General features: G+C 41.3%; 1 protein-coding gene across 2 annotated transcripts in view; it reads left to right on the forward strand.

Moving 5' to 3' along the window:
* KCNH8 (potassium voltage-gated channel subfamily H member 8) overlaps positions 1-27,333 on the forward strand; it is a 356,652-nt gene that overhangs the window by 159,303 nt on the left and 170,016 nt on the right. Inside the window, exons 2-3 of one of the 2 annotated variants that reach the window (XM_065583465.1) lie at positions 26,014-26,059; positions 26,756-26,883. In XM_065583465.1, the coding sequence (XP_065439537.1) occupies positions 26,017-26,059; positions 26,756-26,883 (171 nt within the window). In that variant the 5' untranslated portion in view covers positions 26,014-26,016. The remainder of the gene's footprint in view (positions 1-26,013; positions 26,060-26,755; positions 26,884-27,333) is intronic. The other variant, XM_008170570.3, reaches the window with a different exon arrangement.

Here is a 27,333-nt window from a genome sequence, read left to right on the forward strand (position 1 = left end):
GAAAATGTTACCCTTGTCTTGTGATAATACATATTCTTAAATCACTATGAATTCTAGAAATGTCTGATTTTTCCTCACATTTTGACAAATAGTTTCATCATTGTCTCAACCCCCCGCCCCAAATCTTATACAATGGAAGTATTTTTACACACCACACTTCTTGCAAAGAATATAATTTGTGAATTTCTGAGCCAGGAGTCTAAAAAAGAGATTTTGAAGTAGCACCTAAGTACATTTCTGAAGATAACCTATACATCCAGTCTCAACCAATCCTTTTCACCTCAAAGTAGAAGCCGTCTCATACCTGTATCTAATTTCTCCCTGAGACTTAAAACATCTTCCATCTATAAAAGCTTTAGGGAGATAAAGGTTATTAAAATGTGGTATGCGGGAGCCTTGTAGGGGAGAGATTATTTGAACATGTGTGGTCTGAAGGCTAATGATTCTCATTCTAAGAGTTGCATATCTCCAGAATACAGTAGCTGCTAAGCCTCATGAAATATTTCAATTATAATTTGAAATGGGTATAATAAATTACTTCAGTTCTTTTTAAAAAAAAATGAATATTGTTTTTCAGTATCTAACACCATAGATTCATATTCTCCTCTCAGAAATGGAGGGGACAGTGCCTCTTAACTTTTCATATGAAGTCTTAAATTTTAAATAAAGACCATGAAATATAAAACAGATTATAACTCATACATGCCATTGTGAATTTTAAATGTACACTTAGGGCTTCTGAAGAAGTGGGCTGTAGCCCACAAAAGCTTATACTCAAATAAATTTGTTAGTCTCTAAGGTGCCTGTTCTTTTTGCGGATACAGACTAACACGGCTGCTACTCTGAAATCTACAGGGTGTGTCGGTCTGCACTAGAAGTGTGAAAATTGTACAGCAAACAAGCTTGTTGGTGCACTACTGGTGCACACTAAAAATTCCCTAGTGTGCATTAATGTAGTCGTGTTTGAAACAGGACTACATTAATGCGCCCTGGGGAACGTTTAGTGCACACCAGCAAGGTCTACACAGGCCCGTTAGTGGGCAACACGTGAGTGTGGACTAAAATTTAACTCCCCTTGTGCAGACTAACACACTGTGTAGACAACCTTGGTGGCAGGGTGTTTTGGGTGGTCAGAGGGCCTATTGGTCTGGGCCTCCACCTCCAGCCATTCTATTAGTTCACAGTGTCCCAGCCCTCTGGGTGAGGTCTTATCTGGACTGGACTTTTTGATGGTAACCCCTAGCTCTGTCCTCCTCAGTTCAGTGGTCATAGCTCCAGGGTAGGTAGGGGGACCCAGGGCCTTTCTCCTAAAAGTGAAGTGGTATGCAGCAGCCTATGTTCAGCCAGGCCACTTGCTCACCTTTCAGGTTGGGGTATGGTCATAGTCTTTCCTTCAAAGGCCCCACAGTCTAGGGCTGATGCCTACAGCCTTCTTGAGCCCTTGGCCACAGTTCTCCCTCCCTCCCAGAGTGTCTAGGAGCCAGGGGAAGACTGACAGCCAGGTCCCCTAGGTAGACATTTTTCTCCTGTTTCTGCAGAGCAGAGTTCATCCATAAATGGCCTCTTTCTGGGGCTGCTGAAGCTCCCTTTATACTGATCTTCTCCTCAGGAGCATGTGCAGCAGTCCCTGAGAGGCAGGACCTCCCTGGCCCAGTACTGCTCCAGCCCTTCCCCTGTCTCGGCCTTAAACCCCATCACAAGCCCATAGACCGTAGTCCTATAATATATAGCTTGTGGGCACATTGTAACAATCATGCAAAGCTCTGTGAACTTCAATGGCACTCCACGCAAGCACAGGTGCATGATACACAATGCCAGATTGGCCCTTAAGGATTGAATACTGAAATTCTTCTTATCTTGAGTGATACATCCCTGAGTGCACAAGGTTTAGGCCAAGTTCTGCTCTCACCTATGCTGGTGTAAATCCATAGTAACGGTTATTCTCTGTGGAGACACTTGCGCAAATGAGAACATATTTTGGCTCCTGGACTTTAAAAAAAAAGTTGAGCAAAGCCTGATCTGTATAACATGCTGAGACTGGAAATGATCTTCAGTTTATTTTAAAATACATTTAACATTTCTTAATTATTGTATTGTATGTCAAAAACGAAACGAAACAAAACAAAAATACATGTAGGTGCCAGATTGTGAACACTTTACTCACAAAGGTGAATGACTGTGCTACAGTTTGTATCAGGGTATACAAACCTCACGCTGGGCCAGAAGGCAATCATGGGCCCAGGTAGCCCTACCCCTACCGGCCTGAAGATCAGGTTAAAAGGCGCTGAGAAGCCCAGGCATGCGGTGTTGGAGAGGATGCAGGAGAGAAGAATCCTTCTCCAGGAAGCCAGACAGAAGGTTGCGCCTGAGAGGGAACCTCACAGTGGGTAAGGCCTCCAGCAGCACCTTCTCCAACCACTACCCACTTTGAGAAGCAGCATGTCTTGCAGCACACTGCTCGTTTGGACTTGCTTGTGAAGCTATTGACTGTTTGGACTATAGGGGTCAAACTGAAGGAGCACATGGCTGAGAAGTAGCCCAGATTTAGGCTCTCTGTGGGGAGGAATCTGTCAATCTTACTTCCCACAGGGCCTTGAGCAAGGACCTGGTGAGAGGAAGGCCCTGGGTTCCCCGTACCATGACTCACTTAAGGGCAAAGGCCCAGGTGCAGGGGGGAGGCCCAGACATTCCCAGCCTACGGGCAGGAAACAGGCACTACTACTGCGCCTCTGCCCCTAACAGCAGGACAAAGGGTAGAGGTCAGGTGCACTAACCACTAGGCCACCCAGCCCACTGAGCACCCTATCACATGGCCTCTTCCTGGGTTATTTTACTCAAATAACATAATTTTAAATGCTTAAGACTCAGTTCTCCCTTGTTGGTAAATCCTACAGTCCTTGTACTGTCTTTACTCTGGGAATTTTTTGCAAGCAGTTTGACCACACCCCCACACAGCTGCTACAACTGCCAGTCATGGAAGGAGGCACCCTCAGCTGCAACCAATGAGGGGGAAAAAGGCCTGCTATAAAAGGAGGGAGCTCAGAGGGGGAGGGGAGGCAGAAAGGCCCGGGGCAGGGAAGGGGCAACACCCCTGCACCAGGTTTCCTCCAGGAATAAGAGATAAAAGCAGATCCCTGGGCCTAATTAGAGGCCACGGTCCAAGAACTGCCCTGATCAGGGGCTAACCAAAGGAAAGCAGGCAGGTAACAGTAGAGACGCCCTGCAAGACCACACCAAGGACTACTGACACTGGCCTGAGAGGGCAATGAACAGTCTCGGGCTAAAATGAAACGCTTGAAACAGCCTATATAACATAGCAAGAAATTTGTAATATTTACTCCTTGGCCCTGATTCTGATTTATGTTAAGGTTATTTTACACCGCTCTGGCAATGTATAGGGGATTGAAAGTGGCTGTAAATATATACAATAAATTCCCACTGACTTTAATGGCTGCAAGATCATTAATACGTAAGGAAACTTAATAACAGCATGTTATATACTAAAGATCTGTTCCTGCTATTATTCTGCATAAAAGCTCCCACTGAAGTCAGTCTTGCCAGACAATGGCAGTATAAGGCCCTACTGCTTCAATTCTGCACTCATATATGCACTTGCATACCACCAAAAGAAGGAAAAAATGTGCATTTAAGGGATGGTAGTAGTCTCTCTGTCAGACAGCTGCTATGACAATCTGCTACTGTCCTTTAAAAGTGACTGTTATGCATTTAGTGCCGCTGTTTGTTTTTTTTAATCAACAAGCTCTTTGATGGACAGTAGGCATGCTGCAGCTTTTCACCATTTACACTCTTAATTTGCCTTTACACAAATAGATTGTTTCCCCAATGCAGTAATGTATCAGAGAAATCCCACCATCCTCCTTGTCTCTTTAAAAATACCTATAATCAAGCACTGGTGTAAAAGATAGCTTTTCAACACCCTCTTTGCCAGATTTGGAATACTGTAACAAAATTGATGGTCTTTTCTTTCCGACCTATAGAAAATCTCTTGTTTTAGAAAAGCAATTGTTCCCGTCAGAAGAAGAGGAAAACACTAGTTGTTTTGCAAGGCAAAAGTTATTTCAATACTATGTACTAAGCTGGGAAGCCTATAGGTTAAATTCTGATTGTGGTTACATCTTTTTAAAATCTGGAGAACTCCCTTGAAAGCAAGCAGATTTAAACTGGAGTTACTGAGATCAGAATCTGGCCCTCAATGTTGGAAAGTTTAGGGCTCTATTCTGCTTTCATATACATGCAGTAATGTCCTTTGACTTCTCTGGAGGTTACAGTTGTGTTTCTGAGCGAATAATTGGCCAAACAAGTGAGTCCTGATTATCAATGCATTTCTTAATCTGAAATCCTGTAAAAAAATTTATAGTGGAGAAAATTAGGCTTTGGTAAGAGGGGCAATATTCATTGTGACAAATATGACTGGTTTCGAGAAAGTAAATAAGGAAATGTTGTTATTTACTCCTTTTCATAACACAAGAACTAGAGGTCACCAAATGAAATTAATGGGCAGCAGATTTAAAATAAACAAAAGGAAGTATTTGTTCACACAACGCACAATCTGTCTGGAACTCTTTGCTAGAGGATGTTGTGAAGGCCAAGACTATAACATGGTTTAAAAAAGAACTAGAGAAGTTCATGGAGGATGGGTTCATCAATGGCTATAAGCCAGGATGGGCAGGGATGGTGTCCCTAGCCTCTGTTTGCCAGAAGCTGGGAATGGTGGATGGTTCACTTGATGATTACCTGTTCTGTTCATTCCCTCTGGGGCACCTGGCATTGGCCACTGTTGGAAGACAGGATACTGGGCTAGATGGACCTTTGGTCTGACCCAGTATGGCCGTTCTTATGTTCCTATATTATGATATATCCAGCAAGCCAGTCTGCCTAATGGCCAGCTCCTGTGCTTTGCTTCCTCTTCAAGGACAAGGAGCAGTGCAATTGCCGGCAGTTACCACACAGCACTTGGTCAGCACACATTTATTTTTAAGATAAAAGCCGTACGGAGAGAATATATTGAGAGAAGGATTGGAGTGTTGTTCTAGTGATTTTTCTAGGTGACTATAAGTTAGGGTCAGCATCACAATGCCTATCCTTTTTGTGGTTCTGAGCCAGGGAGAAAATTTACGACACTTTGGAGGACATACTATTAGTTGACAGTAGCACCTGGGGCCTGATCCAGCTCCCATTGAAGAACGGGAAAACTCTGTCACAGGCTGGCTGGCCTTTTAACGCAAGCCAAGCTCAGCCTTTCCTGTAACCTAGCAGCCTAAGCTGATGGTGATTTTTGGCAACTGAAGGCTCATTAGTGACCTTACCTGTGAATGGGTTAGGAAAAGACTATTCAAGTATGCAGGGATGGGGGAAGCCTGTAGAGAAGGCAGGACTCTCCTGCAAGTAGGAGAACCTACAGAGCAAGGCTCCTGTGAGGGGAATCCATGAGCTAGAGCCTACAAGAGCTGAGGAAATCCCATGGGAAGCTGCCAGAACCCCTGAGGAAGGAAGGGAAAACCTGCAAAGATAAGACATTACAAAAGAAGAACTCTGCAGGGCAGGATAGGCTCCTGTGCAGGAGGACCTGAGGAAGGGATAGTAAAAGCACGTCAGTGGAGACTGAGAGGGGCAGAAAACTAATTAGTTCAGCGAAGAAGGAAGAAGCAAGAGGCCTGAGAACCAAGGGGAGGCTGTGCTGAGCACAGGGGGCCTTGGAGATAGGAAGCGGCCCAGGGAAACAGAAGCAGGGTCTGAAGAAGCAGGTCTTAATACAGGGTCCCTGGGCCAGGACACACAGTAGAGAACGGGCCTGTGTTCCCCTACCAGCCCCTGAGGAAGGGGCATGCTAGCCCAACCACAGAAGTGGTTTAGGCTCCTGGGAGGGAGGCCCAGTACAGATCCTCCAGCAAGTAACAGAGAAGGAACTCTGAAGAAGCAAATTAGGCTCCTGTGGGGAGAGGCCCTGATGAAGGCGAGTAAGAACACTTCAGTGGAGCCCGAAGGGGTGGAAGAGTTATTTGGTCATTTAGCTTGGAATAATCACAGTTAACACACGTGATTAACTCAAAAAATGAATCATGATTAAAAAAATGAATCATGATTAATCACAGTTTTAATCACACTGTTAAACAATAGAATACCAATTGAAATTTATTAAATATTTTGGATGTTTTTTCTACATTTTCAAATATATTGACATCTATTACAACACAGAATACAAAGTGTACAGTGCTCACTTTATATTTTTTTATTACAAATATTTGCACTGCAAAAATGACAGACAAAAGAAACAGTATTTTTCAATTCACCTCATACAAGTACTATAGTGAAGTCTCTTTATTGGGAAAGTTCAACTTACAAATGTAGATTATTTTTTTATTGCATAACTGCACACAAAACTTTAGAGCCTACAAGTCCACTCAGTCTTATTTCTTGTTCAGCCAATCACTAAGACAAAAAAGTTTGTTTACATTTACAGGAGATAATGCTGCCCACTTCTTTACAATGTCACCAGAAAGTGAGAACAGGAGTTTGCATGGGACTTTTGTAGCCGGCATTGCAAGATATTTACATGCCAGATATGCTAAGCATTCATATGCCCCTTCATGCTTCGCCCACCATTCCATGCTGATGATGCTTGTTTAAAAAAAAGTGTTAATTAAATTTGTGACTGAACTCTTTGGGGGAGAATTGTATGTCTCCAGCTCTACTTTACCTGCATTCTGCCATACATTTAATGTATTAATAGTCTCAGATGATGACTCGTCACACGTTCATTTGAAGAACACTTTCGCTGCAGATTTGACAAAACGCAAAGAAGGTACCAATGTGAGATTTCTAAAGGTAGCTACAGCACTCGACCCAAGATTTAAGAATCTGAAGTGCCTTCCAAATCTGAGAGGGATGAGGTGTGGAGCATGCTTTCAGAAGTCTTACAAGAGCAACATACTGATACAGAAACTACAGAACCCAGACCACCAAAAAAGAAAATCAACCTTCTGCTGGTGGCATCTGACTCCGATTATGAAAATGAACATGTGTCGGTCTGCTCTGCTTTGGATTGTTATCTAGCAAAACCTGTCAGCATGGGGACACATCCTCTGGAATAGTGGTTGTAGCATGAAGGGACATATGAATCTTTAACACATCTGGCATGTAAATATCTTGCCACACTGGCTATAATGGTGCCATGAGAACACCTGTTCTCACTTTCAGGTGATATTGTGAACAAGAAGCGGACAGCATCATATCCTGCAAATGTAAATATTTTGAGCTTGTTTGAACGATTGCCTGAACAAGAAATAGTACTGAGTGGCTTGTAGGCTCTAAAGTTTTATATTGTTTTATTTTTGAATGCAGTTTTTTTTGTACAAATTCTACGTTTCTAAGTTCAACTTTCATGATAAAGAGATTGCACTATAGTACTTGTATTAGATTAACAGAAAAATACTTTTTTTTTTTACAGTGAAAATTTGTAATAAAAAATATAAAGTGACCACTGTACACTTTGTATTCTGCTTATAATTGAAATGAATATATTTGAAAATGTAGAAAAATCAAAAAATATTTAAATGATATTCTATTATTGTTTAATGATTAATCACATGATTAATTTTTTAATCACTTGACAGCTTCTATCTATCTATCTATCTAATCAGTTTCTAAGACTAATCCATGTACCTGTGGCTGAAAATGCACCTTTAAATGAAAGTATCTTGTCACCTTTTTTGGAGGTTTTGAGAAAAAAAAAAAAAGAGAGGTTTTATTTTCCTCTACTGGTATTTTGTGTGGGTTTTTCTAATACTGGAGCCAGGGCCGGCTCCAGCATTTCTGCCGCCCCAAGCAAAAAAAAAAAAATAGCCGCGATCGGTGACGGCAGTTCAGCGGCAGGTCCTTCACTCCTAGAAGGAGTGAGGGACCTGCCGCCCCCGAATTGCCGCAGGTGCCGCCCCTCTCCCTTGGCTGCCCCAAGCACCTGCTTGTTAAGCTGGTGCCTGGAGCCGGCCCTGACTGGAGCAAGAAGGGGCACAAAATCCACACTACAAAATGTCCATAGAGACTCCCCATCTCCTCCACCAATGTGTGTATGAGCCTTTTCCTTTTTCAAGTACCACCACCAGCAATGGATTCTGCTGCTGCTTCCCCTTGCCTGCTCTGAGCCTCTAGCTACATGCTGCTCAGACCCAATTTAGAATGACAAAGTATGAGATCGATTCCAGGTGCCAAATTAGTCCAATTAAAAAATAAATCCTTATTGCAGTTTGAATGTGCCGTGTGTGTGAGAGAATTTAGCTTCTTATTTAAGTATTTTTATAAGATACAGTAAAAAGAAAGAGGTTATAGAGTAGGTAAATCTTCTTTTTCGGGTGCACCATCATGTCAATAGTTCTGTAATGACTTGGCTTAGTTTGATAGAAAGATCATAATACATGCTCATAGACTATCAGAATGGCTTCCCCCAGAATCCCGCAGCACGTCCATAGTGATACTACCTCTTCTGTCATTCACACACAAGCAGGATCACATCAGTTTTCTCCTTCTTTAATGTGCATATATATACAAAATATGACATGTTTCAATGATGCTGGCTATAATTAAGCAGCAGGTATGCTCTCCAATGGCCACGATTGCATTTATTTTTATAAAATATGGCATATTCCTATGCAAAAAAGATCTTTATTATGTCGATATATTCTCCACTACAGCCTTCTTTCCCTTTTAATGAAAATTGAGGGTTTATCAATATTTATGCTAAAGGGGAAGACTAATGGCCCTTAAAGGATTAATAGGTGTTTAAATGAATGGTTAATCAATTGCTATAGCATCCAGCAGGCCAATATTTTGCTTATTATCATGGCTTATAAACATAGTATCTTCTACTGATGAGCTTATAACCACATAGAAATCTTCTACTCGTGTGTACAATGAACATTATACTAGCCCTTTATAAAACATTTTATAAATGGAATCTTAATATAAAATATGGCTGACTATTCTGTACCTTCCTTACGATCTTTCCTTCCACCATTTTTTGCTCTCCCGTGCTGGTGCTGTGCTGGGCTCCAGGTAGCTATGGCACACCCAGGACTAGGCTCCTCCTAGGCAATGCCCTGTGCAGAAAGAACTTGGGCTTTCTTGGGGCACCAGCCTAGCCAGAGGCAGTGGGGGAGGAAGGAGCCCACCAGCCAGCCTGCAGGTGTGCTGAGTGTTCCTGCCAGGGGGTTGTTCTCCACACAGCCTAGGGAGAGGGATGTGCCCCACCAGGGTTTATGGAGAAGCAGCGGGGCTGGGGTGGGGGGGAAGTGGTAAAGGGAGGAGAGATGCTAGGGAAGGAGGCAGCAAGAAGGGGAGCATGCAAAGGGCTGATGGTTGGGCAGCAGAGGCGATGCATGGGGCAGTCAGGTGCCCCTCCACTATCCGCAGTTACATGTTTTCCCTGCAAAAATTATTCTTCTGGCATGGAGATGTTGAACAGGACCCTCGTTATCCTGCAAAGAGACAGTGGGTGAATGAAATGAGGTATGGATGGGGTTTTTTACTATTGTGTCTGGGTAGAAAGTGTAACAGCTGCCATTTTGAAAAGGTCAGACAAACAAAGGAGAAGTATGGTAGCAGCTGTCTTTAGAAAGGCAAAACAAGCAAGGAGAAAAGATAAAATTTAGATGTCTGAAAAAGGAAATACATCCTCCAATACAAAAATCTGTTCCCATGGCCATGAAAGAGAGTAACTCCCACTCCAGCAAACAAAGTATGGAGGCTGATGGAGAAGCACCCATCACTAAGGCTGACTTGAAGGACATGCTGGTAGAAATCAGAAAGATTAATAGGAGATGAGGGAAGAGTTCCAGGCTTACATTAAAAATATAAAAATATTAATGGGAAAAATCAGCTGTGGAAACAAACAATTAAATGAGCATTACTAATCTAGATGACAGATTGGGGAGAAAAAGAATTAAATCTGGAGGATGTGGAATATAGAGAACATATGAATAACAGAAGGTTTAAAGGTATTCCAGAGGAGACTGAAGGAAGAAATCTGCTGGACACATTGGACGATATTTTCCATGACACACTCAGACTGGGCAATAAAGATCTCATTCATACAGAGAGGGCTCACAGATCCCTTTTCTCCAAGCCCCCAGAAAGCTCTGGACCAATGGATATGATTGTCTGCACTGCTATCAAGACAAGGATAAAATACTGAGGGCAATGAGGAAGAAAGGTGAAACACTGATGATTTTTAACCACCCCATACAAATTTTCCAAAAGCTGGCAACCTCAACCCTTAGCAAGCAAAGAGAGCAAGGCCAGGTGCCATCTATTCCTAAAGAGAACAGTATAAGATACAAATAGGGGTTCCCATTTAGACTGTGCTTTAAATGTAATGACAGGTATGTCTGTCTGAGATGCAGAAGAAAGGAAGCTGGTACTTATAGACCTGGGAATAGGTGAATCCATTCAAGAACAATTTGAATGAGATCATAGGCATCGGTCCTACAGGCCACCAAGGTATCCAAGGTATCCGTGGGTATCCAATCACTAGGTATCCGTGAGATCTAAGAGAGCCTGAACATCTCAAAAAGATGCACAATCACGACAACAGGACAAACATGAGAGCAGAAGAAACAGTCCAGATCCAGAAGAACAAGATGAGTGTATAGGCTAAGATACTACAATAAACCAAGAATATAATCTATTAGGTTATAATGATAAAGGGATATAGTTAAATGGAAGCTGAGATGTATAGCATCCAGATGATTTACTCTGTGTGGATACAGTATACTTATGGGTATAGCATAGTTTAATGTTATGAATTATATCAGTGATACACAATTAGATCTACCCATTGGCCGATTTGAGAATTTTATGACGAGGTGGGCCGTTTGCACAGAAGGCTGACCAAAAAAAAAAAAAAAAACCTTCAGCTACCAATAAATAAGGACCTTGATTACAACATGTGCCCCCTGCAGCTCCCATTGGCCACGATTCTCGAAGCCACGCCCCCCACCACCCTGGCCAGGCAGGGCTGGAACACAGGTGCTTTAGGGGCTGCAGCCCAGGGAGGGCCCCGGGCTAACCGGGGCCCTGGGCTGCAGCCCCTAAAGCCTCGCCCCCTTTCTGAATCCAGCCCTGCAAGGAGCAGCAGGCAGCCAGCCAGCAGCCGGAGAGAAGCAATGGTTTCCCCTTCAAAACGCCACTTCTCTCTGGACGGCGCTCCCGCCACCTGCACCTCCCGCCTGCTCCCCTGAGGCTGCAGGTGAACCTCCCTCCCTGCTCCCCTATCCCCACCCCCGCAGTCCCACCTGGTGGGGGTGCGCTGGTGCTGAGTTGCCTGAATGCCCGGCCCTGGGCCCCCTGTTGTTGGGGGGGGGCCCGTGCCAGGTAGAGTGACCAGACGGCAAGTGTGAAAAATAGGGACGGGGTGGAGGATGGGGGTAATAGGAGCCTATATAAGAAAGACCCAAAAATCGGGACTGTCCCTATAAAATCGGGATATCTGGTCACTCTAGTGCCAGGGTACCCTGTGTTTAATGGTAAATCCGCCCCTGCCTATGACATAGAGGAGACATCATTCATAAATTCCAGGAACTCGCAAGCCTTGCTGGTCTTGTGGTTTGAAAGAAATTCTATCATTTCTTTTTGAAGCATACAAAACCTCTCTAACACATGCCCCCTACTTAACCAGCTAGCATTGTGCTGCAACAAGTCACTGTATTTGGCTGAATAGTCTTGCAAGCTAGAAGTTGAGTCTAAGTAGTTCACTAATCTCATTACAATATCCATTGTTTTTTTTCAAGTCCCCAGACAACTTACCCCTCAGGACGGTCTGGTGAATGATGCAGTGAAGTGTGTTTAATGAAGTGTGTATCGCTGCCAAATGTGAAGCAAAACCCTTTTCTTTCCCTGTCATGGAGGCACCACCATCTGCACAAAGCAAGTTTACTTTCTGGAAATCTAAACCATTCTCTTCCACCGCCTCTTTCCTCCCCACTCCCCCACCCCCCAAAAAGCATGTTACCTTTTCAAAAATGTTCGCTCCTGTGGTGTAGGTATTAGGAACAAAATTGGAGAAGGGTCACCTATGGTGGAAAATTTTAACAATAAATGAATTTAAAGATGATATAATCTCATAATGATGGATGTTATATAGATAGTTTGAGATTAGACAAGGCTTGGTTCTTAAAGAGTGATTATATAGATAGAAGAAAATCCCCCTGCAGCAGAGAACTAACATGCCCATGAAGAAAGTAAGGAGAGCCCAGGCTAGAAGGGACACGTGACAATGGTGGAATGTCCGGGGAGTGAGGGGATAAGAGAACAGAAACAGATGTTAAATATTGTTATATGTTTTAATATTGGTTATTAATTTTAAAAAGTCAGGGCTCAGAATTTAAAAATCTATGGTAAATGAGACTCAGGATCAGGGTACAACAATATAGGTGTTAAAGAAAGGAAAAGCAACATATGTGGGAGTTTTAAAATTACTCTGTGTGTGTGATGTGAGCTGTATCTTAAATGTCTTATTTAAAGAGGAGGTGCAAATGTAACGGAGACCTGACAACTTTCTGGCGGTGGTGGGAAGAAGCTGTATGACTATTTTTAATAAAGTGTAATATACTGGGTGAGAGCAGACTTAGTCCTCATGGGTGAGTTTATTAATGGCATGACTAGTAGTGTTAAGGGGATAAACAATCCAACAAAAAAGGAAAAGGAGGCTCTGTTCACTGAAAAAGGGTTTTCCTAGTATAATCTAGGTACAGGAAACACTTGAAGGAAAACTGATAAATACCTGAATACTTCTTGGACACAGCTGCCATGTCTCTCCAGGGCAATCTAATAGAAGAGGGGTGGCAATACTGTTTGCTAAACACTTCCTTTTTATTGTTTCAGCAAAATTCATAGATACAGAGGGCAGATATATTTTAATTAAAGGATATTTTTGAAAGGTAAACTTTTCACCATAGCTAGTGTATATGCTCCCAATCAAGGGGAAGCTTCTTTTTATCATTTTTTTGGGGATTTAGGAGATTTTAGGGAAGGGAATATTATTCTTATGGTGATTTTTAATGAGGTGTTTAATCTCATTTTGAATCAATGCAATATACACAGAGGGCGTTTAGGAGGAGGAAGTGTAAATTTGGTGCATCACCTAGAAAATGAAGATCTGGTTGATGTCTGGTGGGAGATGAATCTGGATGTCAGGGACTATACATGTTGTTCTGCTACTCACGGATCTTATTTCAGTTTGACATGATTTTTGTTTCTAGGACCAGGGCTAATTTGGTCTAAAAAGATAATCTGAGTTATAACTTGGGCTGATCATGCCCCTGCATATATCAAAATAAAAGATTGGTACTCAGTGGAAAAACAAAGGGCCCAGCAGTTGAATAGAGCTTTGTTGTATGACCCCCTTAGAATTCAAGACCTGGAAGAATTTTTTTCAGAAATATATAGAAGAAAATGAAGAAAGGGATCCATGTAAGTGTTCTCTGAGATGCTGGAAAGGTAGTAATGAGGGATATCCTTATAAATAAAGCATAATACATGAAAACGATGAGAGCTCTTGAAGGAAAGAGTGGGTTAAACAACTTTGTGTTTGGAAAGGTAGACCTAGATCTACAGGATCTAAAAGTGTATAAGAAAATAAATTATATGAGAGGGAAGATTAACCTGTTTAAAAACAGATAAGATGTGCAGACACTTAGATAAATGTAAAAAATAGTATGAAAGGGGCAATAAACCTGATAGGCTTTTAGCCATAAAGTTAAAAAAGAAACAGGAAAATCAGCCATCCCTCTGATTAGAAATAAAAAGGGAGATTTAGTAAGTTGCTCCGTACAGATCTCTGAAACATTTGCTAACTTTTTCAATATTTTGTATGCTTCAAACCATCCAAATCCTGAACTTATAAATAGATATTTGAGAAGTGTGAAATTACCTCAGTTCTCAGAGGATGATGTGGCAGCTCTTGATAGGCCAGTTTCTTCAGAGGAAGTTGAAGTTGTAATTTAAAATCCAATAAAGCTCCAGGTCCAAATGGGTTTTCTGGAAAGTATTATAGGGCTCTAATGCAAGTGTTTGTTCCTATTTTAACTGATTTTTAATGGTATATTTCGGGGTATGAGATTCCAGATTCATGGACAGAGGCAAAAATTGTGGTCATTCCTAAAGAAGGAAAAGATCTTTACCAATTGCACGTCCTAGAGACCTATTTATTTAATGTGGATGCTAAAAATTATTCCAAGGTGCTAGCAGACAGATTGAGAGTCGTCTTGCCCAAATATGTTCACCCTGACCAATCTGGATTTATTGCTGGTAGGCATCTATCTGACAAGATTAGTAGAACTCTGAATGTAGTCTATAATGCTAATTCTAACAATTCTTCCTTTATACTGCTTGCTTTGGATACTGAGAGAGCCTCTGACTGCCTTGAGTGAGAGTACCTCAGACAGAATTTGGTTAGGTTTTAGAAATCAGTTTTATAGGGGCATATCAGCCCTATTGACTCATCCTCAAGTGTCTGCTTTGGTTAATGGTCATCAATCCCCTCCTTTTAATTTGTCTAAGAGTAGGACAGTTGCCTGTTAACTCCTATTTGCTTTGGCAATGGAGGACTATTTGCAATACATGTGAGAAACAACCCCTTGGTAAAAGGATTCAAAATGCCTTCTGGATTTGAACACAAAATAGCTTTCTATGCTGACAATGTCTTGTAATACTTGCAGGATCCAGAAGCCTCATTAAAACTTCTAGAACAATTGACTTTGAAATTTGGGCAGGTATCAGACTTCAAAATAAACTATGATAAATCTGAAATGTTGGCATTAATATTCCTGAAAGGGTCAAAGCAAACTCTTGTCAGCTACATACATTTAAATGTGCAAAATAATCTGTAAAATATGTAGGAATAAATATTGTGGAAAAGTGTAAAAATAATACAGGCAGATTACACTCCAATGTGGATTAAAATAATAGAACTCTGAGAAAACTTCTTGGCCTCAGTAAAGATGAATGTCCTCCCAAAGTTGTTGTTTTTGTTCCAATGCATCCCTGTTGCTGTCCCTGACATGACATTAAAAACGTGGCAGGATGTGCTATTAACATTCATATGGTAACATAAAAGACAAAGGGTGAGTTTTAAAGTTCTATATAAACCTAAAAAATGGGGTGGGCTAGCTTTCCTTAACTTATCTTATTATGCATCACAATTAAAAGATGTGCTCAATTGGGTTATCAATAGACTATTCACACACTGGGTAAAACTCAAACAAGAGTGAAGCCCAGATATAGCTATTGCTAGTGATGGGATAAAAAGAAAGTTAGGTCACCTAAATAAATAAATAAGGTGGTCTGGATGAAAGGGTTCACAGCTTCGGACAATTTCTTTTGAATTCCTGTTGCCAAGGCCCTCTCTCTTAAATACGTTCAATAATAACTGGAAATTTATCCTTAGGAAATATCAAAGTGACTATTGGTTCTGAGTAAGGGCTTAAATTACTCAATTTGGACAGCTGTTCTTGGGTCCTGATGTAAAATCATACCAAGAGATATGTAATAAGATTATATCATATAAAGATTATATAAATATATATATAAATTATATAAGGATTCTATGGTTTCAGTATTTACAAGTCAAACATTTTATTGTGAAATCGGGATGCAAAGTGGCTCTATCTAGAATTTTAACCATCTTTGAGCAGTTGACCCAGGACGAAGCTGGGACAAAAAGTTAAATTTCTAAGATATATACAATTTTGATTGAAAAGGATGTTAAGAAACAACAATCCAGAGGAAAAGTTGGGAGAGGACTTTTGATAAATAAATTGACCTGGATAGGGAAAGGGAATATACATCTTCAATTTGGGTAACTCGTGAAGAATTTTTTATGAATTACCATATAGCTGGCATTTGATAGGCTAACCTCTACATCCCAGCATTTGGCCTGAATAACTGGGGCAGGCACTAGACAAATGCACAGGTGCAGTTGTGCGGAATTGTTCTCCTTCTCATTTCAGCCATAAAGCACTAGAGAGCCTATGTGGGCCACTTGATGTCCCTTTCACTGTTTTTTGGTGGTGATGGAAGGATCCATACAGATGTGGAACCCTAGGTCCTGTACCCACCCCGCCATTGGTGTGTTTATTCCCTATTCCTTCCCACCCTCTTTGGGTTAGCATTGAGGTGCTTGCGGGACTTCCCTATCACGTAATAGAAGATGCCACACACAGTCCACACATCCAGGCACCCCTTGAGCAGAAGAACTACACGAGGTCCTCCTCAACTATGGAACAAAGGGCCCGGTTTGATCCACCCAGCTCTCATTTACTTTATTGGGAACCTTACTCATGCATCCAGTGGCAGAATTTGTCCTTTAGACAGTCTTTGCTCAGCTATTATTTGAATACTTGAAAATTGCCTTCTATTTTGGCTAATGACTAACTTTCCTGTATAGATTTTTTTTAAAATAAAAAGAACCTCAGTTAAACTAACCTATTAAGCTATCTGATGCCCCAAGAGAATAGTAAAAGAACAGAAATTCATAAAGTGGTGAACATGAAAACCGTAAGACAAATGCTCCTTACTCCCAGGTCCTAATTCATTAATGATTGCATGCATTATTCATGCAAAACTTGAACAGGCTTCTATCAGGAAAAATTGCTTTAAAGTACATATAGTGAGGAAAGCAGGCACTATTACTATTTTAAAATCATGTTTTTTCTCCTGTCTGTTTCTCTCTCCATTAGGCATCAGTGGTGCAGGCAAGCAAAATCACAATGCCCCACTGTATTGTGATTCATAAGTGAACTTACAAAGGGGAGTTAAAGGAAGTATTCCAATTAACTCATTTGGTTCTTGCTCTATGGTATCTCTAAGAGTAGGTCTACACTTACGGCGGCGAGTAGAGTACAGACACTGCACGCCCCACTGGCATGGGTATAAATAACATTGTAGACAGTGAGGTACTGCTTAAGAGAATAGAGTGCCCTATATGCCTGCACCTTAGGGTATATACCCTACATGACTCTTTCCATGCCCAATCAGTGTCTTCCAAGTCTACACTGCAATTTTTAGCAGTGTAGTTTCCTGCTGTGCTCCCTGCTTCCCTATCATAGGGAAAGGCTCTGGCAGTCAGAAAGCAGCAGAGAAAGGCTCTGGCATTGGAGAGCTGACGGAATCTGCTACTATACATTGAGGCTTTCACTGCCATGGATGACTACACACAGCAGTGAGTGTGGATGCAGCCTGCCTTTCACAGCGGCGTGTAGCTCCACATATTCCCCCACACTGCCACCAGTGAGAACTAAATAGGTTATCTTTTAAAGAAGAACATAATTTTTGACCCCGTCATAATAATAGGAGAATGGCCATACTGGGTCAGACCAATGGTCCATCTAGCTCAATATCCTCTAAATCTGTTAGTCTTTAAGGTGCCACCAGACTCCTTGTTGTTTCTATTCTGCCGGTGGCCAGTGCCAGATGCTTCAAAGAGAATGAACAGAATAGGGCAATTTCATATGATCCATCCCCTGTCATCCAGTCCCAGCTCTGGGCAATTGAAGTTTAGGGACATCCGGCGCATGAGGCTGTGACCCTGACCATCTTGGCTAATAGCTTGTGATGGACCTATTCTCCATGAACTTACCTAATTATTTTTGAACACTTCCCTATTTTTGACCTTCATGACATTCCATGGCAATGAGTTCTACAGGTTGACAGTGCTTTGCATGAAGAAGTACTTCCTTTTGCTTGTTTTAAACCTTCTGCCTTGACCCCTAGTTCTTGGGTTATGTGAAGATGTAAATAACATTTCCCTATTCACTTTTTCTGCAGCATTCATGATTTTATAGACCCCTATCATATCCCCCCCCCCGCCATAGTCCTCTCTTTTCTAAGATGAACAGCCCCAGTCTTTTTAATCTCTCCTCATACGGAAGCTGTTCCATACCCTTAATCATTTTGTTGCCCTTCTCTGCACCTTTTCTAATTCTAATTATATCGTTTTTGAGATGAAGCAAGTGCATATAGTATTCAAGGTGTGGGAGTACCTTTATATAGTGGCATTATGATATTTTTTGTCTTCTCCCTTTCCTAATGGTTCCTAACATTCTGTTAGTTGCTTTTTTTGTTGTTGTTTTGTGTTTGTTTTTTGATTGCCATGTTCATTTTGAGCACATGTTTTCAGAGAACTATCTATAATGACCCCATGGTCTCTTCCTTGAGTGGGAACAGCTAATTTAGTGGAGCACAAGATCTGGCCCGTCATTTTGTATGTGTAGTTGGGATTATGTTTTGCATTGTGCACTACTTTTGTATTTATCAACATTGAACTTGGTTGCCATTTTGTTGCCCAGTCACCCAGTTTTGTGAGATTCTGTTGCAATTCTTTGCAATCTGCTTTGGACGTAACTATTCTGAGTAATTTTGTATCATCTGCAAATTTTGCCACCTAACTGTTCACCCCTTTTTCCAGATCATTTATGAATATGTTGAACAGCAGTGGTCCCAGTACATTTCCCTGGGAGACCCTTTCATTTACCTCTCTCCTTTGTGAAAACTGATAATTTATTCCTATCCTTTGTTTCCTATGTTTTAACCAGTTACTGATCCATGAGGAGTTTCCCTCTTATCCCTGCTTACTTTGCTTAAAAGACTTTTCTGTGGGACCTTGTCAAAAGCTTTCTGAAAGTCCAAGTACCCTGTCAACTGGATCATCCTTGTCCACATGCTTGTTGACTCCCTTAAAGAATTCTAATAGATTGGAATCTATTCCCTTACAAAAGCCATGTTGACTTTGTCCCAACAAATCATGTTCATCTGAGAGTCTGATAATTCTGTTTTTAGTATAGTTTTAACCAGTTTGGCTGGTACTTAAGTTAGGCTTACTGGCCTGTAATTGCTAAGATTTCCTTTGGAGCCTTTTTTAAAAATAGGTGTTACATTAGCTGCCTGCAGTCATCTGGCACAGAGACTGTTTTAAGAGATGGGTTACATACTACAGTTAATTATTCTGCAATTTCATATGTGAGTTCCTTCAGAACTCTTGGGCGAATACCATCTAGTCTTGATGACTTCTTATTTAGTTTATCAATTTGTTCCAAACCTCCTCTAATGACACCTCTATCTGGGACAATGCTTCAGATATGTCACCTAAAAATAATGGCTCAAGTATGGGGATCTCCCTCTTATCCTCTGCAGTGAAGACTGATACAAATAATCCATTTAGCTTCTCCACAATGGCCTTATCTTCCTTTAGTGTTCCGTTAGCACCTTGATCATACAGTGGCCCCAATGACTGTTTGGCAGGCTCCCTGCTTCTGATGTACCTTTTTTATTATTTTATTTGAAAGGATGTCTTTTTGTCTCTAACTGCCTCTTTTACTCTGCTGTTTAACCAGGGTGGCATTTTTTATTTTTATGTTTTTGGTTCTTTTGCATGCATTATTTGGGGTATGCATTTAGTTTGAGCCTCTATTGTGGTTTTTTATAAGTTTCCATGCAATTTGCAAACTTTTCACTCTTGTGACTATTCCTTTTAATCTGTTTAACTAGCTTCCTTATTTTTGTGTAGTTCCCCCTTTTTAAGTTTTTGTCTTTTCCTCCTGCAAGGATATTAAATTTAATTATATTATGGTTGCTATTGCCGAGCAATTCAGGTACATTCACCTCTTGGGCCAAGTCCTGTGCTCCAGTAAGAACTGAGTCAAGAACTGCTTCTCACCTTGTGGAGTCCAAGACAAGCTGCTCCAAGAAGCAGTCTTGATGGTGTCTAGAAATTTTATCTCTGCATCCCACCCTGAGGCCACATATATGCAGTCAATATGAGGAAAGTTGAAATCCCCCATTATTATTGCATTTTCTGCCTTTGTAGCCTCTCTAATCTCCCTGAATGTTTCGCCATCACTGTCACCATCCTGGTCAGGCGGTCGATAGTATATTCCTACTGCTGTACTCTTATTGTTCAAGCACAGAATTTATGTCCATTGAGATTCTGTGGTATAGTTTGATTCATTTAAGATGTTTACATCATGGTTTTAAGACATAGGCCCATGTCCGAGCTGCACCAACCTAGGAGCTCCCCAGAGCCTGAGGGAGTGTGCACATACTGCCACACTTTAGGAGGATAAAACATGTCTCCTCCCTGCTGCTAACCTGTTCCACTGGTGATATGGCTTTTTAAACTGGTTTGCACTACATTGGGCACTAGGAGGCAGCAGTCCTATGCTGCAGCTGTGCCTGGCCATAGGGATGGGTGCCAAAGGACAAAAGTCTAGTTATTCCTTCTCCCTGCTTGCTCTCGCTCACAAGGGCTGAAAAAAAATAGTCCTGTGTCATTCATACCAGACTTGGCCATTAATATACAATAGTTTAAAACCGGGGTTTGCCAGCAAATGGGCTTTGCCGGTTGAATATCCATTGTAAGCCAATAATTGTCAAGTTGTAGCCCATCACTTGTCTTCAGAGCTCTTCCTTGTGGTCTGCCGAATTAGACACTTTGAAACCCAAGCAATGGAGGACTGAGGTGTTGCCCATTGTGGTAGAGTCCATAAGATCTTTCCTTCTGATTAGGGCCATACTAAATTCATGGCCATGAAAAACGTGTCCCAGACCGTGAAATCTGGTCTCCCCCGGTGAAACCTGGACTTTTGAGTGCTTTAACCCTATACTATACAGATTTGACAGAGGAGACCAGTGTTTCTCAAATTGGGCGTTCTGACCCAAAAGGGAATTACAGGGGGATCACAAGGTTATTTTAAGGGTGTTGCGTTATTGCCCCCTTTACTGCTGCGCTGCCTTCAGAGCCAAGCAGCCGGACAGCAGCGGCTGTTAACCGGGCACCCAGCTCTGAAGGCAGCATCCCGCCAGCAGCAGCACAGAAGTAAAGATGGCAATACCATACCATGCCACCCTTAGTTCTGTGCTGTTGCCTTCACAGCTGGATGGCCGGAGATGACAACTGCTGACTGAGGGCCCAGCTCTGCAGGCAGCAGCGCAGAAGTAAGGGTGACAATACCATACCATGCCATCCTTACTTCTGTGCTGCTGCTGATGATAGCTCTGCCTTCAGAGCTGGGCTCCTGGCCAGCAACTGCCACTCTCCAGCTTCCTGGCTCTAACAGCAGTGCTGCTGCCAGCAGCAGTGCAGAAGTAAGGATAGGAGTACCACAACCCCCCCTACAATAACCTTGTGACACCCCCACCCCCAACTCATTTTTGGGTCAGGACCCCTATAATTACAACACTGTGAAATTTCAGATTTAAATAGCTGAAATCATTAAATTTATGACTTTTAATATCCTATGACCCTGAAATTGACCAAAATGGACCATGAATTTGATAGGGCCCTACTTATGATAAAGGTTTCAGAGTAGCATTCTATATGCATCCGAAGAAGTGGGCTGTAGTCCACGAAAGCTTATGCTCTAATAAATTTGTTAGTCTCTAAGGTGCCACAAGTCCTCCTGTTCTTCTTTTTACTTATGATAAAGTGGCCCATTGAATAAAAAGAGTTGCGTAACTTCTTTTTATGGGCCCTGCGCTGTAGGTACTTACGCACTTGAGTAAGTTTACCCACATAAGTGATTCTGCTGAAGACAGTGGGGTTACTCCCAAGAGTAACTTATCTAATCATTTAAGTGTTTGTAGGATTAGACCTTAAAAATATTTTATGTATCTTCTCCCTCTGCTCCCACTGTCACTTCTAAGTTTCGAAATAAATCATTTTCCTAGTGATTAAAAGGGATAGTTGTATGCACTTGCTGTTTTTCTGGTTTCTGACTTTGTGACTGCTACCTCAATGTGACAGTGTGTGACCTAAATAAAAAATTATTGAATAATCATTGGAATACACCTCTACCTCGATATAACGCTCTCCTTGGGAGCCAAAAAATCTTACCGCATTATAGGTGAAACCGTGTTATATCGAACTTGCTTTGATCCACCGGAGTGTGCAGCCCCACCCCCACGGAGCACTGCTTTACAGCGTTATATCCAAATTCGTGTTATATCGGGTCGTGTTATATCAAGGTAGAGGTGTATACTTGATATAGGCAAGTACGGTTATTTTTAAGATTATTTTTATTTACCTATGATTTTAGATTTCTCTGGCACTTGTTAGGGCTTCAGGCACACACGTGTATGCACACACTGAATTGGGTCCTCTGTTTGTTCCTTTTAGTAGTCCACCCAGCCTTTTGTTTAAACAAGCTTTCAATTAAATATTAGAGATGTTCTTACAGAACCCTGTTCTACATAAATAAGGGTTCTTCTTTTGGTCTCTAAAGCAGCCTCTTATGAATTTATTTGGTTGCTGAATATGTCTAGACTACTACTATATATTGAAATCCTGCTCATGTGATTATTTATGTCAAAAATAAATCTCCAGGATTTTTCTGGGTAATGTGAATGAAAAATACTATACAAAGGCTGGGTATTAATCTTCTCACACATGCGCGCGCACACACACGCACACACACACGCACACACACATGCATGCACAACAGCTTATCTAATAATTATCCATGACTAGACCATGCAAGGGCAAGGGACACTGGGGGATCCTAGTCAGAAGAGGAGGTTCTAGTTAGGGAAACTTAAGGGATTTCTGAGTAACACATCCAGTTGGTGGATAATGTTTAATTAGCAGAGGAAATAAAAGCAGTGTTATAAAGAGACATTGAAAACACTTAGGCCTGGTCCACACTAACCCCCCACTTCGAACTAAGGTACGCAAATTCAGCTACGTTAATAACGTAGCTGAATTCGAAGTACCTTAGTTCAAACTTACCGCGGGTCCAGACGCGGCAGGCAGGCCCCCCCGTCGATGCCGCATACTCCTCTCGCCGAGCTGGAGTACCGGTGTCGACGGCGAGCACTTCCGGGATCAATCCCAGAGGATCGATTGCTTACCGCCGGACCCGGAGGTAAGTGTAGACCTACCCTTAATGTCTGACCTAATCCTGTGGAAAAATACCAGAGACTGAGACACTTTAAGTCATGCTTAATTTGGAGTTGCAGTCAACAAATAAAAATGTATGGCTGTAACCACCACCTAAGGTCAATATTGAATCAGTGGTATAACTTTTATCTCCCACTTCATGAATAAACATTTTATTTTATATTTCAGATTTTTAAGAAACACACTTCATTTAAGGAATAAGAATATTATAAACAAAGTGTTCTGTACCATATCCACTGCTATGCACTGGCTGCTTTGCCCTACTCTGATGATGCAATGTATGGCTCAGTCAGCCATATAAGCTGAGCTTACGATTCTTTTACATTGCTAGAGCAGCACAAAGCCACTGGAGCATGCAATGAATCTGTCTTCTGATTTATGAATAAGGGGGAGCTTTTCAAAGGTACAAAAAGGAATTTAGGTACCCAACAGCCATTGACTTTCAATGGTAGTAACAAATGTGGAATACAGTTGAGGCTTGATCCTGCATACACTTTTTCCACTGTCAACTTTGGCAAACAGGATGCAGGATCATGCCTTTACTTTATATTTGGAGGCTTATTAGCAGGCAGTGCCATGGGTCTAATATTAAGATTTACCATTCTTACCAAAGCATAAGTTTCTTGTGACATAATTTCTAATCTTAATACATGTGATTCTGTAGATGACCATGTATAAAAGAGGGCAGCAGGAAGAGATGAAAAATGAACAGTTGCTTCTATCACAGGTGAAGAGGTAGAGTGAAAACTAAACTGGAAAACATCCTTTCTAAGTGCTATTTTTTTAGGTTTTTTATCACACAGGAACTGGGCATCTGAACAGATTTTCAGCCCCAAAATGGAGCTTTTTTTGGACTGTTAATCCGTCACAGTAGAATTCCTTTGTTCTAAGGCGTGTTTTGCAGATCTGGTACAATAGGGAATGATCAGGAGTTGCAATACTTAATAAAAAAAATATACACAGATTTCAAAAACACAATCCGTGAATAAGGAAGCTGAGAAGGAAATCAGGATTGACTCCTTCAGTGGTTGTATATACAAGTTCAGGAAAAAAAGGAGAATTCAGAAACTTCCCTCATCCAGTATATGTTACAAGTGATGGTTTAAATGGGCCAACAGCCTCATTAACTTCTCTTCTTTTTCACAAGCAGCTCCTTTTCATTGTCATCACTAACTTCTACTCTAGGATGGGAATTTTCTGTCTCATTTCTGTAGTATTTTTCTCAAATGTGTTCTACATTCCTTTTTCCTCCTCCTGGTGATCACTGGGACTTCTGTTGCTAGTACTCCTAGTGATACAATCTCTAACAAATAATGGAATCATCAGGCTCCAACTGGAGTCAAGTGCTGTGGGAAAGCTACACAAATATGCAAACTTTGTAATTCTAACTGCCACATCAAGCTATAAAGCCTGACTCTGATAATGAAGCACTGAAAGAGATGCTAGAATGGGAGAGGGATGAAGATTCTGGAAAGAAAAAGAATAGAACAAACCGAAAATAAGTTTTGAAAAAATTCCACAGAAACCACAAGTGCTCTCACACTAGAGCAGCAGTTGGGCCCTGATTCAGCAAAGTACTGAGGCACATGTTAAAATTCATCCCCATTTAGCAAAGCACTTAATCCCATGCTGAGTGTTAAGCCAATTGAAGTAAAACTGACTTAAACGAATGCTTAAAATTAAATGTGCTTATGTATTTTGCTGAATCGGAGCCTTTGGCTTTGTCTTCACTACAGACCTTACAGCAGCACAGCTGTACCGCTGCAACTGCGCCACTGTCAGGTCTCCTGTGAAGCTGCTCTATGCCGATGGGCGAGAGCTCTACTATCAGTATAATTAAACCACCCCCCAACGAGTGGCTTTTGTTGGTGAAATTTATGTTGGTCAGGGTGTGTTTTTTCACATCCCTGACTGATAGAAGTTTTATCGATAGAAGTGTTCGTGTAGACAAAGCCTTAGTGATGACAAGGAAAAAGAACTACATGTGAAGATGAACACCGAGGTTAGTGGTGCTGTTGGTGTGTTCAAAAAGTCATATGCATCAGTCTTGCCTTGAACACATCTCACTGTTATAACCAGGGCTGGCTCTAGGCACCAGCGTCCCAAGGGGCAGTACTTTTCAAGGCAGCAGCACTCCGCCCCTCCCTCCCCCTTGCTTGGGGCGGCAAAAAACCTGGAGCCGGCCCTGGTTATAACCTTGGCTTTGCTGAGAAGAGACTGCCATTTGGGCTAAATTATGTAGTGGATTATTTTATGTGGAAAAGTGTTCACTAAGGAATGGATGCTAGTACCAAACTGTGACCAGAATGGGATTTGAACTCTGAAAACAAAGGTTTGCTACCATTTGTGGCCATGTGTATCTTAGGTCCACATTAGGAAATACATATGGTCTGACTTTCAGAGGTGCTGACTACCAGGAGCTCCCATTAATGTCTGTGCAGCTGCTCATCTCCCTTAAAAGTCAGGGTAATGCAATTGAACAGTTGAACAATCCAGTGACCTGATCCTGCAAACATTTTACTCAATTACATTACTCATATGTAACTTTGCTCATATCTGCTTAATAATCCATGGTTTGGAGTCTAAATGGTGGCCATAACTGATATGTGAACATGCCACAAGGCAAAAGGGCAAGGATGGATATGGGGTACAGATGTATAATTACCTGGCTATTCAGTGGGTGCAACAGCTTTCTGGGTTTTTTTAACCGAAGTATAAATACGCTCCTTTTTGTTTGGCTCTGTTGCATGAGTTAAATGTAATATTCTTCAGTTAGAGGATGGGGATGTTGGCTCCCTCCACATTGCCTCATTAATGGTCTCGTTCTGCATATTATGCTTCACATTAGTTCTGTAGATATCAAGGCTTCCTGACTTCTCCTGGGCAGACTTCAAGATGTGTAGCTTTTGGCTACTAATTTCTGGCTGTGCTAATTGTAATTCTTCACCTGTACATTGATTTTAATTAGACTTGCTTGACAGACAGATTCGTCCTATACTCCCACAATTCCTTTTCTCAATTGTGGTGATACTGTTCTTCTTGACTTTTTGTAGAATATGGGCCAAACTCTGCTCTCCTTTACTCCAGCAGTAATCCAAGGTAATTCCACTGACTTCAGTGGATATACTCTTAACTTGCTACATTATAAGTGAGACCTGAATTTGCTTGTATAATTGACAGTTGCAGATATCTGAAGGGGGGGGGGGGGATCCTTGTCCTTAATGGATTTAATGTCATTAAAGAATGCACCAAGTGATGACTGTGACAGGAAAATTACAATTCTAAAGACATGGAAACAAGAATTGGACATTCGTAACCATCACACTTGCTGACAAGCATATATTGTCATTGTGGAAATCTGTTAGGTTTGGTTTTTTTCATTTTTTTTTTATTACACCTCAACAGGGGGATTTCTAAATTTACATTTCCAACATTTTTTCTTTTTTTAAACAAAAAGTAGTTGATGGAATTTTGAGGACATGGTGATTAATCCCAGGCACTGTTGCCTTTGGTCAGTGATCAGTCGCAATTTATTTTCTGAAAACGAAAAGGGAGAAAAACGCTGTATTTTCCTGTCTGAAGCCATGAGTTATAATGAATTGTTTTTCATTTGAGCAAAGGCATTTGCCTTTTTATAGGAAAGTGATTTTTGCTTCCCTTTCTTCTGGAATAGGGGTATTTTGAGGTATACAACACTTACATGTGTTCTTATTTGTATCAAACCCTAAAATGTCAGTAGTTCAGCTCTCACAGGTGAGAGCTGTTGTTTAATGGGCTTTCACTTTTATTCTACAGAAAAATGCAAAGGAAGAGGAAGAGCAGGTTCGCATTTTGATTCAGCTCGGAGGCGGAGTAGAGCTGTCCTTTATCATATCTCCGGACACCTGCAAAGAAGAGAAAAGAACAAATTAAAAATTAATAATGTAGGTGTAATGCATATGTTTCATTTTCCCTCCTTTTTTTGGCACATATGTTCCCTTGCTGCTGAAAGAGCAGCAGATGCACTCACTAGCTTTACTAATTATTTTTCATTTTCTTTGACATACATATTTGCACAGTTGTTTCTTTTAACGAATACACTGAAAAAGGTCAGCACATACATAAGAGAAATCCCTAATCACAGTGTTGTCATAGCAAGAAGATTAAAGTATATGCCAGTGCAGTGCAGAGCAGCAGGTAAATAGCTTTGGCTGTGGTATTTCATCTGCAGTTTATGAACCCAGACAATGTGTTTAGTCACATTATTTTTATCAAAGGAAAAGGCCTTATGAAATTTCTCAAAACTTAATTTTAGCTTCCAGTTTTCCCTATATAATTGATTTTAGTATCTTTTGCTAGAAGATCCATGAATAGATTAACGTAATAAAAACCTA

This window comes from Chrysemys picta, chromosome 2 (assembly GCF_011386835.1).
Source record: "Chrysemys picta bellii isolate R12L10 chromosome 2, ASM1138683v2, whole genome shotgun sequence".
NCBI classification, from domain to species: domain Eukaryota; kingdom Metazoa; phylum Chordata; order Testudines; family Emydidae; genus Chrysemys; species Chrysemys picta.